At 37.9% G+C, this 20,244-nt stretch overlaps 1 protein-coding gene across 1 annotated transcript in view; it reads left to right on the top strand.

Annotated features, from left to right (window-relative positions):
- arhgef10 (Rho guanine nucleotide exchange factor (GEF) 10) overlaps window positions 1-20,244 on the top strand; it is a 222,789-nt gene that overhangs the window by 47,764 nt on the left and 154,781 nt on the right. The window contains exons 3-5 of the mRNA XM_039747694.1: window positions 6,432-6,689; window positions 7,318-7,605; window positions 10,011-10,053. Coding sequence (XP_039603628.1) covers window positions 6,432-6,689; window positions 7,318-7,605; window positions 10,011-10,053 — 589 coding nt within the window. The remainder of the gene's footprint in view (window positions 1-6,431; window positions 6,690-7,317; window positions 7,606-10,010; window positions 10,054-20,244) is intronic.

The following is a 20,244-nucleotide window of genomic DNA, read 5'->3' as shown; positions in this document are numbered from 1 at the left end:
ATGGAGTATGTAAAGCTAAAAGTGTAACAGCATACTGAACGCTTGCCCTTTATAAAGCTAAAGCTTTGGCAGCAAATATGAGAGAAGTACCCTATAACATTTCCAGTTATTCTGTGGTTTGGGTGGTGACACTACAACATGGGCCAGCTAGTAGGACTTGTAGGACTGGGCCAATATTACATTATTTTTAACTAAACTTTGGGTTAACAGTGATATCAGAATATAAGATTATTCTTATATGATTCTATTCATGATTTTTGAATTTATAAAGTTACATATTATTGTTCCTCAATATTCGTCTCAAGACACAGTCATAAGAGTTGAGCAACTAAGCATTTTACTGCATATTGTACTATAGTTATAATTTGTTGGTGACAAATAAAATTTGATACAATTTGATTTGGAATAAGTTCAGTGTTCAGTGACTGTAATTATACTTTAAAATGTAATGTACTATCTTTCTTTCTTTCATTTCTGCATTAAACTTTTTCTCTTTAGAATAAAGAAAAAAACTAAAAAGGTTTCCTGGCATTTTGTTTGTTTATGTAACTGAAATTGATTCATTTTTTCTTTAAGCATTAATTGAGAAAGCAAACAATCACATGTTGAGTTAAATTTTTAACTGTGTGCTTTTTTGTTTTTACATTTTTTTCTGTTATAAACACATTTATTAAAATATACAGTATTTATATGCATTTACAAAGACTTTAAGGTGCTGCTTCAGAAAGGGAGACATTTAGTGTTACTGTGGATTCCCTGATTGATCGATTGACCAATTATTGAGATTATAATCAGATTGTTGTTTTCCATGCAGTCATTGATCAGTGTATTGTTGGCCAATATTTGACTAAAATGTAAGCAAAATGCATGTAACATGCTACAGTAACATCTTCTTGCTAGTTGTCTCATTTAAGAATAATAATTTCACCTTTTCTATTGGTAACTTTTTTTAGCTAGTTTTTATTCAAATTTAGCAAATACAATAAGCACTGTAAACATAATTTGTTATTGCGATATTTCCCTAGACACTGCTGCATATGTAATTTAAAGTGTTAGATGATAAATCTAACATAAAAATGGAAGTGATTTTAGTCATTCATTCTGTTTTCTTTTTATTTAATACACTTCTTGATCTCTAACATCCTTAACTAAGATGTACATAATTAGGAGTTTGATAGGTGAGGTGACATGCACATAGGTGATTAGTTATCCAAAATGAATGTGTAATACACATATTTCCATATGTGGTTCTTGCTGCTTGTCTGGGGTGAGTTCAGCCACACCTTTTGTCTGGCTGCCAGCTATTCTGTTCAGGAAGGTAGTAAGGAAGAAAAGTTTAATGTAACAGGGAGTGACTGCATGTAACTACATTATGATACTGAATATTTGCTGCTCTTTATTTTGACAGTAACTAATGATGGCTGTGTTTAGGCTTGTTTATGGTTGAACCCAGCTACTGAGTTAAGGTAATAGAAATTATGTTGGGTAAATCAATACCTTAAGCTGACCCACAGATGCTATTTTCTGAAGGATTTATACAAAAGACAGTGCTTATAGGATAATTCTTGTTAAAAGTTTTGGTATAATTCATATATCTTATTTATAGTCAATAACAATAAAACATGATTTTGTGTTTCATATACTCACAACTTCTGAGCTTACCAGTCTACCCTACTGATGGTGATCTAGCAGATGTATAGTATATTTATGAATTTATTCCTTTTGGAACTTTGGGATGAAGAATCAAGAGTTCCTCAAAGGATTTTGCTATTAATACTTTTTTAGTTTTAGACTGAAAAACCTCCTTTGTTTTTTGAATTGAATCTGACTTAAAAGAAAATATGAAATGCGGAGCACAATTTCAAAAAATAGGTCTGTATATGAGAGCTTTATACATGCTGGAATTTTATGTAATTGAAAGGAATGAGTGTCTTAGTGACAGTGTGAAGCTCTTTGTTCATTAAGTCCCACGTTTGTATGATGCAGCAATAGTTACAGCTGGACAGAGTAGCCAAAGTGATTTAGAGACAAGAACAGAATATTTATTGTTGAAGTGAATTGTCAATTGTTACTTTGTTTTCTGCTAACAGAGAAGTTAAAGCTTAAAAATCCTAAATAAGATGTATGAAATGTGACAAGCTGAAAGATTTAAGTATAATAGATCTTTTGTTAAGAAACCTTTTTTATGATTAATATTTACAGGACTCTGTTTCCAGTGTGCTTTTAGGTTTTAATAGGAATAATTTAACAAATGGCAATATTTCCAAAATCTATTTATATTGGAGACTTGCATGCATGAAATGTAGCAGCACAAACGAACTGTAATTTTCAAATGGTTTTCTGAACATTTTTTGACATACCACTATAATGAGTATTAGAACAGAAGGTCCACTGTCCCACTAGGAAAGAGAACAGGCAAGAGCAATTTTAGACATCTTTTTTTTCCTTTTTATTTTAAATAGAGCTTAGTGTATAGGGGATAGTATTTCAGGGTTGCTGGTAATTATTTGAGAACCAAAGGCATAAAAACATAGAATCTAGTTTATTATAAAAATGTATTATTATTATATCTCTAACATCTCAACCTGTATTTGAGTTGCAAACAAAAGATGTTACCGTACATCTTTACAAAAGAAAGACAAACCTGTTCAAGGAATAAAAATTCAGGATATGATTAATGTAAGAACCGTTGTATTTCAGCATCCTCCTTGCAAAGCATAATGTTTATTGCAAAAAATAAAAAAAGTTTTCCTGGTGATTAAAAGTTATGAATTTTCATAGATCAGTACAATAACTAAATACGCTGTAAATAGAAATATATTTTATAGATAATAAGGTGATATTAAGTTTGTTTGCATGCTAGATATTAGTACATCCATCCATTTTCCAAACCCACTAACCCAGAGCAGGATCATGGGGAAGCTGCAGCACTAGGTGCAAAGCAGGAAATCTGTGGACAGGGCGCCAGGCCAATTGCAGGGCAAGTATACACAAGCACAAACTCTTGCATATTAGAGACTAATCCACCTAACCTGTGTGTCCTTTACCTTGGAGCACTTGAAAAAGCCCACATGAATATAGAGAGAATTTGCAAAATCCACGTGGGGAGCACACATGGCTCCCATCATCATCATCATCATCTCCGTGTTGCAAGGCAGCAACATTCCACTACTCCACTTTGCTGCCCTTATTACTACATCAACACAAGAAAATAAATCACATTTGATTTATTGGCATTAGGTAACCTACAGCAGAATGTATTGAGGAAAATGTTTACCAAACCAGTTAAATAAATATGAGGAGGCATGCAAGGGTCAGTCCTCTTCTCCCATCACAGCTTTCTCTTAAATGTCATCCTACCTCAAAAACAATAATAAGAAAAGATATGTTACAATAAAATGACTCTTTAATTAAATATCTGACAGTTTTTGGATCATAGCTATAATCAAAACTCATTTTTAACTCTAGTGGAGCCTGTACAAAATGTGACATTTATTTCATAGGAATACTCCACCTAAATAGAATATGAAACCAAAGTATGGTCATTCTCAATTGGCAATTATTCTATTTATTGAATACATTAAAAAGACTGTTCTTTTCACATTCTGGAGGTGAACTATAAACTTGACAATACTGGTCACTTAAACGTGATCACACAGAATAGAGGCTTTCTCTGTTTCTATTTAAATGTCAGTTTCAACTTGTTCCTCCGGTACTTGGCTGAAAAGAGGCTGTGATTTAAAAAAAAAAAAGTACTAAATCAGATGTTTGTTTTTATATATTTTATTTTTCAAAAAATAAAGCTGATCTACTGATTTCAGACTGCAAAAATAAAAAAAATCATTTCTAGTACATAACATCAGATCAAACACCAGTATAACATTTTATCAGAAAATGGAGACAGACATTACAATAGTTAATTCTGAGCTACCCAGGAGAGTGACTGAAACCAAATAGGCTTATATACATTTCATTTACAGTAGTGTGCTATATTTTTAGATTTTATGACATTTAAAAAAAAAAACGTGCTTCAGTGGGAATGCCTCTCACTACTTCTTCTTCTTTCGGCTGGTCCCATTAGGGGTCACCACAGAGGATCATTTTTTCCATATCATCTTGTCCTCTGCATCTTGCTCAGTTACACCCACCACCTGAATGAAATTTCTCTCCACAATCACAAACCTCCTCTTAGGCCTTTTCTCTTTCCTGGCAGCGCCATCCTTAACATCCTTCTCCCAATATACCCAGCATCTCTCCTCTGCACATGTCCAAACCAACACAATCTCACCTCTCTGACTTTGTCTCTGACTGTCCAACATGAGCTGACCCTCAAATGTACTCATTTCTAATCCTGTCTATCCTTGTCACACCCAATGCAAATCTTAATATCTTTAACACTGCTACCTCCAGCTCTGTTTTCTATTTTTTGATCAGTGACACCATCTCCAATCCATATAACATAGCTGGTCTCACTACTGTCTTGTAGACCTTCCCTTTCACTATTGCTGGTACCTGTCTGTCACAAATCACTCCTGACACTCTTCTGTACCCACTGCACCCTGCCTGCACTTTCTTATTAACCTCTCTTCCACACTCCCCATTACTCTACTGTTGATCCCAAGTATTTAAACTCCTGCACCTTTGCCAACTCTACTCCTCTGACCTCCCTCTTATCACACACATGTTGATCCTACTAACCTTCATTACTCTCCTCTCCAGAGCATATCTCCACCTCTCCAGGGTCTCTTCGACCTGCTCCTTAATCTAGCTCAGGGGTTCTCAACGTCAGTCCTGGGGACCCCCTGCAGGTTTTTGTTCCAACCAGATTCCTAATCAGTGACAACACCTTATAGCACTGCTTAACTCTCTTTTGTTGATTTCATTATACTTTGCCCTTTCTCTGTGCAGTTTTTCCCCTTCATTGTATTTTAATAATGACAACTTAAAAGGCTGTAGCTACTTTAGAGTTAGATGCGCTAATAAGAAAATAATGGATTAATTAAACAATTAGAGCACCTAGAAAAGTAGAATGGAGAATCAAGATGAAAATACTGTTAAAAAGAAAAAAAATACGTTATTCCTATATAACTGCTTGGTACATTTTAATATTTTTTTTTTTAGCAAACTTAGTTTTCTAATTAATATATTGTTCCTTAAACACAGAACTTGGGAAATATCAGTTCACTTAATTAGCCCAGGAGTTCAATTAAAAGCAGAAGCTGGTTGGAACAAAAACCTACAGTGACAGGGGGTCCCCAGGACCGATGTTGAGAACCCCTGCTCTAGCTACAGATAACAATGTCTTGTTATAGCTTGTCAACTTTAACTTTTTATGATCAGCATATTGTTCATTGAAGACTGCTGATAGTGAAGGTAGTGAGTTTTAAAAAATAGAAATTCCATTTTGATCATTGGCTGCATATACATTTAATGGGTAGATATCACAGATATTGTGTGAAGGTAGATATCACAGATATTGTGTGAACCTTCAGAAGGTTGACCTTAAAGTGTTCAAATTCTTATTGGCTGATTTGGACCTTCTCCTGCCTCCAGCGTAGGTGCCTTCCCCAAAACTAGGTAGGTATTCTAGAGATGTGAAGCTCATTAGGGTGTAGGAAACTAAAAAAGTTAATCTAACTGCAGCATTTTCTTCTTTCCTTTTGGTAAAAACATTTTTATGCACAAATCCTAATTAGACATGTGCTGCCAGTCACTTAAATTCCTAAACTACAGTGAAGTTAAAAGAAAATTTCCCTCTATGTCAATTATTTCTTTGCCAATTACTGTACTACTGAATGTAAAGGTATATTGATTAAACAGATGACAGAAAAGACATTTAATTATTTGTCATGAGTATAAGCTAGGTGGTTTTACTGGATATATATCAAAGCAAACAATACCTTGTCAGATACAAGCATACTATAGCAGGTACACATGTGATTGAAGCAGTGATTTGTAGAGAGGGATTTAATACCCTATCCTGAAGCAATTTAAACACTACATAGTAAACTGTACATGTCAGTGGAGTGTCAATCACTTAATCAATCTTTGCCCCATAAACAGACTGTAGTTAAGACCTCTTGCTTCCTGGCAGTATATAACTTGGTCAAAGTGGGTGCTCATTTTGTGTTTGAATTAAGAACAGGCCATACAGAAACATGTTGTATACCCATCCTATGTGTTATGTAGCTGCTAGCCTCGCTGATGGCAGTACGTAGGTCTGACTTGTCAGTACAACACTGTCTTCATGATTCTTTCAATACCGTAACATGCATCATTCTGTGATAAAGATTGTTACACAGTGCTTTACAAGTTAATCAATTAATCAATTCATTTTTTTATGTAGATTTCAAGAACAATGGAAAATTATAAACACCCCACAAAATGACTAAAAGAGATTTTTATTTTCTTGCTTTGTACTATTGTTACAGCTTTGGACATTGAAGTGCCTTTTGCCGATGAGGATGAGGGGGAGGCATTTGAGTTTGAGAGTGGAGATGATGGAAATGAATACCCGGAAGCGGACCGACAGCCCCCACTTCCACCTTCACCAGATTATGGCAACAGGATTGTTGTAGAAGCCACCAGCATGATATTCCCTGAGAGAGCAGCAGGTCTTGAAGAGCCTTCAGTTTCCTTTGCAGAACCTTCTGATGCTGATGTATTAGCTGGGCTGGATACATTACATGGTAACTCCTCTCTGATTTTTGAACGAAATCTTTAAAATGATTTTTTTTTTCACTTTGAAAGTAAATATTTAATCATAAAATTTTATTTGTTTGCATTTGTTGTACATTTTGGATTAGTTTTTATATGCTTTGCATACACTTAGATGAAACATTGTTATTCGAGCAAGTGGTCTTAAAAGGATGATTTAATACCTGAGTATACTAAATTATGGCCAGTACTTTTTCAAAATACCTAAATAATACCAATCTTTCTGTTAATGGAGTGAAACCCTGGCCAGTATTTCATTTGAAATTGTAAATCATATTCTTTTTGCTGATAAAATAACTGACGGAACAAATTACAAGCTGCCCAAGAATAACCAATATTACCTTTTTTTCTTGTAAAAGATTTAAAGGGGGAAATATCTTAGTCCCCAATAATTGCTGTTGTTTTAAATTTTTGGTAAATTCGTAACTCCTACTTTGTACTGCATTATGGAATTGAAAGTTGCTTGTTTGTTATATTTCCTGCTATTTTTCTGTGAAAGTGAACGTAGCACAGTTTTTTAAAATCTCTCTTTTTGTAATACTATTTCTACTGAATATGTTGATTATGATATATATGTTTAACATTATTTTTTCATTTCAGATGCTCAGATGCCATGTAATGCTGAAAAGTCATTAACGAGTAATACTGGCACATCATCCTCTCGAAAAGTTAACCCTTATTCAGTTGTCGATATTGCACCTCTCCAGGAAGAGATTGCACATGAAGAGCAGAATAGTGACAACCAAGATGAGGCAAGCAGTCCCAGAGTTCCCAGTGGTTATTCTGTGCCAGTACCTTGTGGTTATGCTGTACCCTCCAATCTCCCTCTCATTCTACCAGCTTATTCTACTCCAGTTATCATACGGCAAGTCTCTGTTGATGAAGAAGGTAATGCATTCACCTTTTTAATGTTTTTTTAATTACAGAAATGTCTGTCTGGAAATTTAAATAACATAAAGAAGTGAATAAATCTTAAATCTTTAGTTAAATGCTGTCAGTTTAGTGATAATGTATTGCTAAGGTGTGTCTAGTGATGGGCTAAAGTCCTATTTATTGGACAGCTCTCCAATGCTTCAGTTATGATCACAACTCTAATTTGGACCAAGGGGAGGGTTATTAATGTACTTTTATAAATATGCCAATATGGCAGATGCATATTTAACCAATTTATGCATCATTTATTTCTATAAATTATTTAAAGTAAAATTATTATATTGATTTAAACCTTTCATTTGCAATGAATAGATTTCAGTAAAATCTAGGGGTTGGGCTGGATTGGCACTCCACATACAGTATAAAAAAAAAAACACACACACACACTGTTCCAGTGTGGTGCTTAGGTGTCGCTTGCTGCAGATCTCATATTATTCAGATCTCATACTCTCCACTCACTCAGAGATCCAAAAGACAAACATTTAAAAAAAAACTTTAGAATTATAAGTAAAATGAAATATCCACATGTGGTAGCTGGGCTAGGATCCTTCCTTTTGTGTAAGATAAGATGGCCTGCTAGCAATATAATATGTGTTATTACAGTGGACTCTTCACTAAGCAGTAATGTCCTACCTAGTCTTGCTCCAGATAGAATTGGGGGTTTAGGGATTATCGTAATCCAGAGATTGTCTGATAATTAAGTACATTTATTTTTAATATGATCCGACTAGGGGACAGTCCTGAAACGTGACCAATTTAAAGCAGGGTATGAGCTAGACTACAGAATGTTTTGGAAATATTGATGTAGAATGTATTTAATCCAGAGATTCCTGTCATTCCATATCTGAAAATCTAATTGATTGTTTGTTTATAAGTCTGTTTTACAGTAGATTAAATACACTTGTATAGTTTAGATAGATAGATAGATACTTTATTAATCCCAAGGGGAAATTCACATAATCCAGCAGCAGTATACTGATACAAAGAAACAATATTAAATTAAATAGTAATAAAAATGAAAAATGAAAAAATAAAAATAAAAAAAGCAGACAATAACTGAGTAATGTTAGCATTTACTCCCCCTGTTGGAATTGAAGAGTTGCATAGTGTGGGGGAGGAACGATCTCCTCAGTCTGTCAGTGAAGCAGGACAGTGACAAAAGTCTGTCACTGAAGCTACTCCTCTGCCTGGAGATGACACTGTTCAGTGGATGCAGTGGATTATTCATGATTGACAGGAGTTTGCTTAATGCCCGTCGCTCTGCCACAGATTTTAAACTGTCCAACTTTACTCCTACAATAGAGCCTGCCTTCTTAACAAGTTTGTCCAGGCGTGAGGCGTCTTTCATCTTTATGCTGCTACCCCAGCACACCACCGCGTAGAAGAGGGCACTCGCCACAACCGTCTGGTAGAACATCTGCAGCATCTTACTGCAGATGTTGAAGGATGCCAACCTTCTCAGAAAGTACAGTCTGCTCTGACCTTTCTTACATAGAGCATCAGTATTGGCAGTCCAGTCCAATTTGTCATCCAGCTGCACTCCCAGATATTTATAGGTCTGCACCCTCTGCACACAGTCACCTCTGATGATCACAGGGTCCATGAGGGGCCTGGGCCTCCCCATATCCACCACCAGCTCCTTGGTTTTGCTGGTGTTAAGATGTAAGTGGTTTGAGTCGCACCATTTAACAAAGTCTTTGATTAGCTTCCTGTACTCCTCCTCCTGCCCACTCCTGATGCAGCCCACAATAGCAGTGTCATCAGCGAACTTTTGCACGTGGCAGGACTCCGAGTCATATTGGAAGTCTGATGTATATAGATTGAACAGGACCGGAGAAAGTACAGTCCCCTGCGGCGCCCCTGTATTGCTGAACACGATTTCAGAATGTTTAGAAATACTACCTACTGCATTTCCTTCTCACATCTAGGAAGCCTACTTTATACAGTAGGTAGAGAGGGATGATTAAAAAGCTGGCAATGTTTTTTCTTACTAAGTCTTTATCTTGCATGTTGTAATAGAAATGCTTTTGATGAAAGGCTGTTCAGAGGATGCAAGTATTTTATCAAAAATTCTACAGGTCTCGATACCAACCATATTTCAGATAATGGATATATAAGGAATATAGCCTTGTAAGGCCACAGATGTCAAATGGATGAAACTCATTCAGAGAATGAATGGTAGGGCAAAATAAATTACAGTTTTGTGAAGCATAACATGAACCTGCTTATGTTTCAGTGTTGAGTATCTTTATCCGATTTTTTTTTTTTGTTTGTTATTGAATGAATGCATTAAAATAGAAAGTAGTGGTGTACAAATGCAGTTAGTTTGCTCTCTTAAGTGTTTTCCTTTTGCTTTACAGTTACCGTGCATCACGGAACCAGCAGCAGTCCACTTCATTGCAGGTATAAACACCTTTGTTCACAAGTTCAGAATATCAATGGGGGGTATGGATAAAATGAAAATGGATATTTAACAGTTTGAAAAGCCAGCAGGAAAACATGAAACTGAGGACAGGAACACCTGGACAGGATGCAAACAGAAAAAATAATAATAAAGAGTGTATATTGTAGAAAAATGCATAATGTGGAGTTTATATTGTAAGCGGGTGTAGTGGGCTGGGCTTGAGCTTCCTTTGAACCCAATATGAATTGCACAATGTTATCTTCATTGTCAAAATACATAAAGAAAAAAGGAGGATAAGAAAAGAAGTAAAAATCTATAAAATAAGCCAAAATAAAAATAAAGCTCTTTCGCTGTCCTGTTCTAAGCAAATGCAGGCTGTGAACACATGTCTATTAGGCAAGGTGTTTGCCTCTCTTTCCCTCATATACAGTATATTGTCACGCATGGGTCACAGATTTGCACAGAAACACAGGAGGTTGTAGAAAACATGAACTTTATCTAAACACTGCAAACAAACATTTGTCTCTTTTTTCAAAAGTTTAAATGTGCTCCATGACAAGTCAGAGATGACAGTTCCAGGAGGGAGAGAGAGAGAGAAGCAAAAATAATCAATTCCAAAACTGACAGGTGCTGTACATGCTTTTAAATATGCAGAGCACCGCGCTAGAGGTTTGTCACGTGGCACAGCGCAAACAAGGTAAGGAGCAATGTGAAGGTAGTTTGTCAATGTTTTCAGGGGTTTTCCCAGGAGCGTCTGTAATTCCTAGGGGTGTGATCAGCCCCCAGCTCACACCCCCTCCCTCAGCTTTATTCACATTTTTGTGAATCAAGTGACTCTCCAAACCAGGTTCAAACAGGCGTGACCGTACATCTGCGTTAATGTGCTCAGAGCCAGGTCGATGCCTGACTGTAAAATTGTAAGGTTATAAGCCCAAAAACCATCTCATTAGACGAGAGTTTGTATCTTTCTGATGGTATAACCATTGAAGTGGAGCACGATCAGTCACTAATGTGAAATTTCGACCCCATAAATAATACCCATAATACAGCCCATTAAATCGCCAAGCATTTTTTCTCAATAGTCGAATAATTGCGTTCCCTAGGAAGCAATTTCCTACTCAAATATGTGATAAAGTGCTCTTCTCCATCAAAAACCTGGAACAGGACGGCGCCTACACTAAAAATGCACTTGCGTCCGTCTGTAGGACAAAATCTTAGAGAAACTGGGATTCCGCAAAACTGGATAAGAAGACAAAGCGGTTTTCAAATCACAATAGGAACGTTCACAAATGTTTGCCCATAAAGTAGGGTGGTTTTTCCTGCCTCTAGTAAGTTCTAAAAGAGGAGCAGCCCTATTTGCAAAGTCAGGGATGAATCTTCTGTAATAACTAGCAAGCCCCAGAAAAGCGCGTACCTGTTTCTCCATTTTTGGCCGTGGGTAGGCAAGCATCTCTTCCACTTTTTTTAACTGTGGCCGAAGTAAACCCTTGCTCATGGAATAACCTAAATAATGAGTCTCAGACATACCCAGTTTACACTTCTTAGGGTTAGCAGTCAAGCCAGCCTGTCTCAAGCTTTCAAGGACAGCCTGAAGACATTATAAATGCGAATGCCAATCATTGCTGAAAATTACAACATCATCAAGGTATGCCCCGGAATATTCAGAATGAAGTCGCAAGATCTGATCCATCATACGCTGGAAAGTTAGAGGTGCCTCATGAAGACCAAATGGGAGTCTCGTAAATTCATAAAGTCCGTCAGGAGTCGCAAATGCTGTTTTCTCACAACTGTCAGCCTCTAGAGCAGGGGTGGGCAAAGTCATTCCTGGTGGGCTGCAGTGGCTGCAGGTTTTTGTTCCTACCCAGTTGCTTCATAAGAAGCCCTTATTGCTCAAGTAACACTTCTGCTTCATTTTAGTTGTCTCACTCATTTAGATTTTTAACCCTTATTGCTTATTTTAGTCTTAAACAGCTGTAGTCTTGGTTTTTAATCACCCCTTATTAGCAATCAGATGCAAATGGCAAAAGAAATTCAGCATTTTTCCATTAAGCTTGTAACCATTTACACCTGCGTTTGTTTATCATGCGCTATTTAGTTTAATTAAATACTTGGAAAGAAAATGAAGAGAAAAAAGTGAATGACTGAGAATTACTCATCTGTTTTAGACTTCAAATCATTTGGATGATATCCTTAGAAAGGAAAAAATATCTAGAATATGAGAATGACCTGACATAGCAGAGTTAAAGCACTAACGAGCCCTGAAATTAAATAATTGATAAGGATTTTTTTTAATTAAGCAACTGGGTTGGAACAAAAACCTGCAGCCACTGCGGCCCTCCAGGAGTGACTTTGCCCACCCCTGCTCTAGAGGCACCTACCAATAACCTTTCGTGAGATCTAGTGTGGAGATATAGGTTTCCTGACCCAATTTTTCCAACAGCTCGTCAACACGTGGCATTGGATAAGCATCAAATTTAGAGACCTTATTCAAGTGCCTGAAATCGATACAGAAGCGAACCGAACCATCTTGCTTTGGGACTAATACGACCAGACTGCACCAGTCACTTTTACTTTCATGAATTACACTTAATGCCAGCATCATCCTGACTTCTTCGCACGCAATATTTCATCAAGCTTCTGGGATCCGAAACGGCCACATCTGTACCCTAACACCGGGTTCAGTAGTCATTTTATGTTCTGAAAGGTTAGTCACGCCTGGCAAGTCTGAAAAGACATCAGTGTTCGATTCTATCAAAGATAACAATTCTGTCTTTTGTGAGTCAGTCAAAACGTTACCAATGGCAACATCGGTCTGAGAAACAGCAGCCAAGGAAGTGTAAACCCCCTGCTGGTCATGCCATTGCTTCAAGAGATTAACGTGTAAAATCTGGAATGGTTTGCAACAGTCTGGTATTCTAACCTTGTAATTTACTGATCTCATACGCTCCTCAATAATTGCAGGGCCCTGCCATTTAGCTAGGAATTTGTGCGGGTCAGACGGTACTGGTACCAAAACATGATCACCAGGTTTGAATTCAGGGAGCTTACAGCGCCTATCGTAAAGACATTTCTGAGTTTACTGCCCATGTCGCTGATGCTCCACAGCAATAGAAGAAAGCTTAGAAATTCTGTCTTGCAATGAAACTACCCAATCTGCAAAGCTCAGTCCAAGAACTGTTGTCTTGTTTCCCATCCATTCATCACGTACAACTACCAGGATGCCTCGCGGGCGCCTGGCAAATAACTTGAACGGACTCAAGCCAGTGGACGCCTGTGGCGATTCCCACACCGTGAACATAACAAAAGGCAGGACAGAGTCCCAGGATGTGGGATCATTATGAGCAACTCACCTGATCATCATCTGTTTTAACGTCTTATTAAATCATTCAGTCAAACTATTCGTCTGTGGATGGTAAACAGTGGTACTCAGTTTCTTAATAGCAAAGCTGTCACACAATTGTTTCATCACACGAGAAGTAAAAGGTGTGCCCTGATCAGTTAAAATTTCTCTAGGGATGCCAATGCGAGTAAAAATCTCGCATAGAGCTTTGGCTACAGTGGAGGAGTTGCCCTTTTTCAAAGCAGCCACCTCTGGATATCATGTTGCATAGTCTACCAACACCAGCATATATTAATACCCATTTTTAGTCTTAGGCAAAGGGCCTACAATATCTAATCCCACCCACTGAAAGGGGACTTTCAAAATAGGCATAGGGCAAAGGGGAGCCTGAGGAAGTTTATAAGTGGAGACGATCTGGCAGTCAGGACATGAAGTACAGAACCATTCAACATCTTTTCCCATATTCAGCCAGTAAAATCGTTTTGATAACCAATCTCTGGTCTTATCAGCCCCCAGGTGCCCTCCCAAGATGTGAGAGTGGGCCAGTTGCAAAAGAATTTCCCTATGTACTTCAGGTACAACTAGTTGTTCAATAAGTACCCCCATTAAATGATCTGAAATCACTCTGAAAAGGCAACCGTCTTTTTCTAGAAAGTGTGGAGTTTTCAAGCCCCCAGATTCATGCTCTTGGTAATAGGAGTCATTAGCTGAGCAAGCCTGTTTAAATGCATAGTCTAATGAGTTATCAGCATGCTGCAAGCGCACAAAAACTGACTGCTCGCTAGTACTACTAGATGTAGAAAGGCCTCCCTGCCTCTCTGGGAAATTCGTAGGGGGGATGTCTCCTTTAGTCTCACTGGAGAGATCGGGTTCAATATCTAGTTGGGGCTCTAGATTTTCCCCGACCGCCACCAGGTGGTCTTCTTCCCCCCCACTAAGCTCAACAGGGGACTCAACGACTGGTGCCCAACATTCAGTAATTAGTCTAGGATAAAGGCCATTCCTTCTGCCTATCAGTAATGGCCAGGAGTCCAAAACGGCAGACCAAACTTAAAAATGACGACCTTTATAAGTTAAAGGAAGAAGCAATGTCTGATAGTCTTTAACATCTCCATGTACACAGTGTTACTAAGGCATCCGTATTCAAGACAGTCCCATCTGACAACACAAAGGTCACTGCCTGTGTCTAATAATGCCGAGATCTCGCGGCCCCCCAACTTCACCGAGATCAATAAGCCATCTTTTTTTCAGATGAATAGGGAATATGGGAGCAATAATCCTCGGCAAATCCAATTTCCATCTTTTGAGCTGGAGACAGGCGACATTCCTTCGCCAAGTGACCAGGATGATTACACCGGAAACATCTTCGTTCAGCGCCACTATCGAAATATCCGCGGTGACGTCCACGGCCGCGGCCTGCTCCTGCCTCTCCAGATACGGGCACTTCATCATTAATTGCATTCCCCAGAAGGACTTCCTGCCAACATTCAATTGTCAGGTCCTGAAGCCTGTTGATGTTCCAGTCTTCAGTCAAAGCGATGAGAATGCCCTGGGTGCTCTCTCGTAGGTTGTAACACAGCATACGAGGCACTAAATCCACCACTTTTTCTCCAAGCGTTCTTAGAACCTTCTAAGCATTTGGCCACAATCGTTAATGATTCAACATCAGAGAACTGCAGGTATCCCGGCCAGTACTATGTTCATGACAAACTTTTCTACAACTCGATCCATCTCGTCCCCCTCAAACCAGCAATGTACTTTATGAATCAAATCTTGTGTTTGTGCACGGATGGGACCGTCCATATTCATTTTCCAGTCATTAAGTGCAAAACCTTTAGCCAAAAAATCATAATCACCAAGCTTATCGCGAGGTCCATTCCTCACAATATACATGAACAAAGTCTGTTTTTTCACTCCATCTACCCCTCACTTTTTCTGTCTGGCTTAACTTCTACATGCCAGTTGATTCCTTGAACTGACTCATCCAATTCCAAGTTCATCTTTTGCAGCAGAGAGACAAGGACAGAGATCCCTTTAACAGCCACTGGTTTGCCTAAAGCTTTGAACCTCGCATTACCTTTGAACAGCCATGTCTCCATAACCTCTCTTTTCCTGTCTTATTTGAGGGACAGGACAGTCGTGTGCATTTCCTTTTTATAAGCCAGGAGTTTTTGTCATATCTGACATTTCATCCCTTGGCCTTCTTTTTTACCAAACAATTGGTCAGAAACCACTAGTGTATCGTGAATAAAGTAGGCTCCTGCTTATGTTGCTCCTCTCCCTCTTTATGCTGGTGCTCAAGCCTGATGACTTCCCAGAGCATGAAGGACACTTGAAGGAATACTGCCCCTTGGTAATATCTGTCTTCCTAATCTAACGGTGTAACTGGAAGTAATCTCTGTCACAAGCCGTCTCATTCATTTTCTTGGGGACTTGCTTGGCTCTGTTCCCATGGTCTGCCAACTCTGCACACCTGCAAGCATCTTACTTACTCTTTTAGCCATGACAACATGCTTTATACCCAATTGAGTTTTCATTATGCTGACAATGTGAAATGAAAAACAAACATGAAAGTTTGGTCTCAGCAGGGTAGGTCTTTTCTCTCTCCTTCCAAGGACATACTATTGTGGGGTTCTAAGTCTGAATCTTAGAATGGAGAGAAAGACAGTTACATGACAATACAAAATTGGATGTTTTTAAAGTGCAGGTTTTTTGAGCTTAGTTACATTTTAAACTTAAACACAATAATGTAGTATGAAAACTATGGATGCTCACATCAAATGTATTCACTGCATGGTATTGTGCAGTGCGCTGTTACTGGTAATATATATATCTTTACAGTGTTCTATCCCGCAAGACAAATCACTTCAAAGATACACGTCAAGGGTGTTCTAATCCTCGAAATGACCAGTTTCAAATGTTTAACACTGCATGTCCTAGAGAAACAAATCATAATGAAAATTTGCATGAATTGTTTTTAGCTTATAACTTTTGGTTTATTGATTCACTTGCTGGGAACGGGATGTTTTCTTTTTTTATATGAGAAGAAATCATATATAAATAAATGAAGAGGAAATTATGCTTGCTGTTTGTCAGAAATGGAGAGAAATCCATGTCTTTAATCGAATAGGGATTTTTTTCTTTTACTTCAACTTGAAGATGTAGCTATTGTGCTCCTTTAAGTTTAATCTGGGAAGATGAGTGTACTATATTTCATAAGCTTCAGTAACATTATGCTTTTAAAATGTCACGTTTACAATGTAATTTTCCAAGTGTAAATAGCACCCTCCAGTGGATAACTTGTCTGAAAGGCTTCAGTTATAATGGAGTAAAATCACAAGCATGAAATAGATTTATACAAGATGAAGGATCTGAATGACTCCTTTGTACTTCTAACTATGACCACAATACACCTCTATCTAAAAATTAATTTTGCCAATGAAAAGCTTCCTATTGGGAGCTACTGACTCAGGAATATTATTGACTTTTTAAATAAGGAGTTTATTATTACAGATATTAGATTAAGTGCCTGCTGCCAAAAAAGAGAGGTGCAATTATAACAAGACTTTTACTGAAAATAACACCAAGTAGGTCATAAAATACAAAATCCCATATATTATTAATCAGCTTAAAAATAAGGTTGATGTTTAACAAAAAAATAATACAAAGTAGAAAATTAATAGAATATAAAACAACCAAACCTACTGCTCCTTTGATCCTACAAGAAAGTGTTGAACCCTGTTTGTGGGATAGTGTAGCCTGCCCATGTACCTCCTTCCAAGTAACACACAATACTCCAAAAATCCTTGTCTGTTCTCTCTCTGTCTCCCTCGCTCTTTTTGTGTGACATAGCTTCTCTGTTTCTCCTACCAGCTAGACACTTGAACTACAGACCTAGTGATTCTAGACTTGTTGAACCCCTAAGCCTGAGGTGGCTATAAACTCTTGTACTGGAGTAATTTCCAACCATTCCCCAGGATTGCTTCAGAACCCATTAAAGGTCCTGCATTTGCCACAGGGAACACTAGACAAAAGCTTCTTTTATCACCTCATTGTCACTCTGCATACCTTCAAGTTGACTCATTGTCCAGCACACCCACTTCAGTTCCTGAAGAGGCAGCTCAAACCTTGCTTTCTCAGTTTTGAACCCACAAACTATCAGCCAGGTGTTTTATCCTGCCAGATTCATTTACTCAACATCTCTCTTTATAAGAAGAGACAGACATCCCTACCAAAGAGTTAGTTTACTTTTCTCTAGTGCTTTGGAGACTATTGCATGCTTCCAAAGAGATAGATACTCTCATTTTCTGGCTGGTTCTCCTGCCATAGCCATTCCTGGGCATGAAGCACACACACACTTTTTTGCCTCCTAGTGATCCTTGTATTCCTGCGCAGGAGCCTGTGTGACCTTCCCTGCTACTGCTAATGTGATTCTGTCTCTTTTTTGCAGTGTAGCACAAGCTCTTCAGTTAAATCTTTTTCATAATTGGACCTATTCCTCAGAGCTTCACTTTTGACTTTGACAGAATTTTATGAACATCCCTATTGTTAAGTTTGATGAAATTAATAAAGATATGATATACTGGAAGCTTTACAGTCAACATGCAAATCAGAATTTAATGGTGCCGAAAGTGTTACTTTTAACTATGCTACTTCGTAACTTGTTTCATGTAGTATAGAATGCTACCTATTTTAAATTATCTTCTGGCCTTCACCTTACGCATTCCCTTCCCAGTGGTGGTGTATTAAATAATGCTACCTGAGGCACGGTAAATTGTTGTCACAAGCCCAACCCTTACATATCCTTACTAGACATAAGATGAAGCACTTAATCCACATACAGTGTGTATTGCTGTACAGTGCTATCTTTCAACAATGGACAAAACTAATATTATGTTTAGGAAAAAATGAATAAACTTAGATTAAAAAAAATAAAACAAACAAAATAGACATTAAAACAATATAAATGTGTAAATTATTTACTTCTGGTTTGATCCCCAATGAAATTATTTAGTTTTTGAGATTGCTCATCCTGCATGATTCTCTTATATTGGCACTTTCAGACTCTGTCCTGCAAGCTAAAAGGTGCCTGACCTTATTTTCTAAACTCACATATTGACATTTAACAGATGATTATTATCATAACAACAACAGAGTCATAAACAGGCAGTGTAAAAAAGTAAATATTTTTGTTTCCTTTCAAGCATTATTTTCTCACATATGAATATTACTAAAAGAGAAAAGTGGGAAACTACTGTATTTTTAAAACATGTTTATCCATATTCTTTATTCATAGTGGGATTATAGGACAAATGACTCCTATCGCAGAAACCATAGAGTGCAAGGCAGGACAGGATGCCGTCACACCATGTGAACACACACCCACACCCACCACACACTCACTCACACATACCAGTTCAGCACTGCCAATCCACATAACCTGCATGTTTTTGGACTGTGGGAGGCAACTGACAATGCCACTGGCACTCAAACTTTATTGTGCCAAATTGTTAATTTTCCATTTCATAACTCATTGTACACAGCAAATGTGATATGATCTCCTGAAGGAGGCAACTGCTATGAGACTATAAGGGAAGCTAAGCCTCCTGTGTCACAAACAATTATTCAAATATGTGCAGTCATATTTACATTGCTATTACAAAGCTAGAATATCTTCAGCTTTATGGCTAGTTCATTCAAAATCAGTAATAATTTCTTGCAAGTCATCTAACATGATTTTTTTCTCACCCATTCCCATGGCAGCACCATCCATTAAAACCTATTGAAGTGCCGCTTCACTGGACTTCAGTGGCTCTTCAGAATATTCTTTGTATTCAGTGCAGCAAAGCTAGACATTTATTTGACAAATGCTTCAGTGGCTGCTGCATGATAATTGGAGGATCTGTCAAAGCAGCAGGACCTGTTCTTGATTGACAGCATTTTGTCATTGGACCATTTCAAGTTCAGTTCCATGCAGATTTTTCGCAAGTGAAGATGTCTGTTCCTTTCAGCTTAGTGAAGTTTGTTCATGTATTTCAAACTAGGTCCCGGGGAAACAGCCAGCCAGCTGGCTAACTAGCTGTGCATAATGGCAGATAGTGCTAATATTGTTGATTTTGAATGTAGGTCTAAAATGTGGTTCCCCTGTTTGAAAGAACAAAACCACTAGCCACCACTGCTCTTTGTTATGAGGAGAGACTCAGAATTAAACAGCAAAGCAGATTAATGCCTAAGATTGATTTGGTTCAAAAGTCCGAAAAAATAACCAGTCTTTTCACCTCTTCTGGTATAACAAAGTGAGCTGACACACAGGAAGTGCTGTGACAAAGATAATGTACTGTTGGTCATGCCTCTTAATGAAACCATCTCAGGTTGTTTGGTCAAAACTGGGTTTTGGGGATCTGGCTAACCTTGAAAGGGCATACAAAAGACATGAGAAAAGTGTTCATGTGCACGGTTAAGTTGTCCTGGCAGGGTCAGAGTATAATGTGCTATTATAATGATGGTGTGCATTCAGGTGGCAAAATACAATGAAACAGTGAAAAAAAGGCCTTTCTTAACCTCCTAATTGACGTAATTTCACTGCTTGGCTGTCAAGAGCCGGCATTCAGAGGGCATGATGAGGGCAGTGAATCTGCTAATAAGGGGAGTTACAGAGAATTCACTGAAACATTATCCAAATATGATTATGTCTTGGCCATACACTTCAGTCATCTTCTGTGTTTTCTCTCATGTCCCATTCCATTCAGAATGATTTGTTTTCTGCTGTTACAGCCACTGTTGTTGATGAAATCAAAGGTCAAGTTCAAACTGCTCCCTTTTTTTTCCCCATTTCATGTCATGTACAACT

Source organism: Polypterus senegalus, chromosome 3 (assembly GCF_016835505.1).
Source record: "Polypterus senegalus isolate Bchr_013 chromosome 3, ASM1683550v1, whole genome shotgun sequence".
Taxonomy (NCBI): domain Eukaryota; kingdom Metazoa; phylum Chordata; class Cladistia; order Polypteriformes; family Polypteridae; genus Polypterus; species Polypterus senegalus.
Note: the sequence above shows the minus strand (reverse complement) of the source record. Positions and strands in the feature narration are given on the sequence as shown.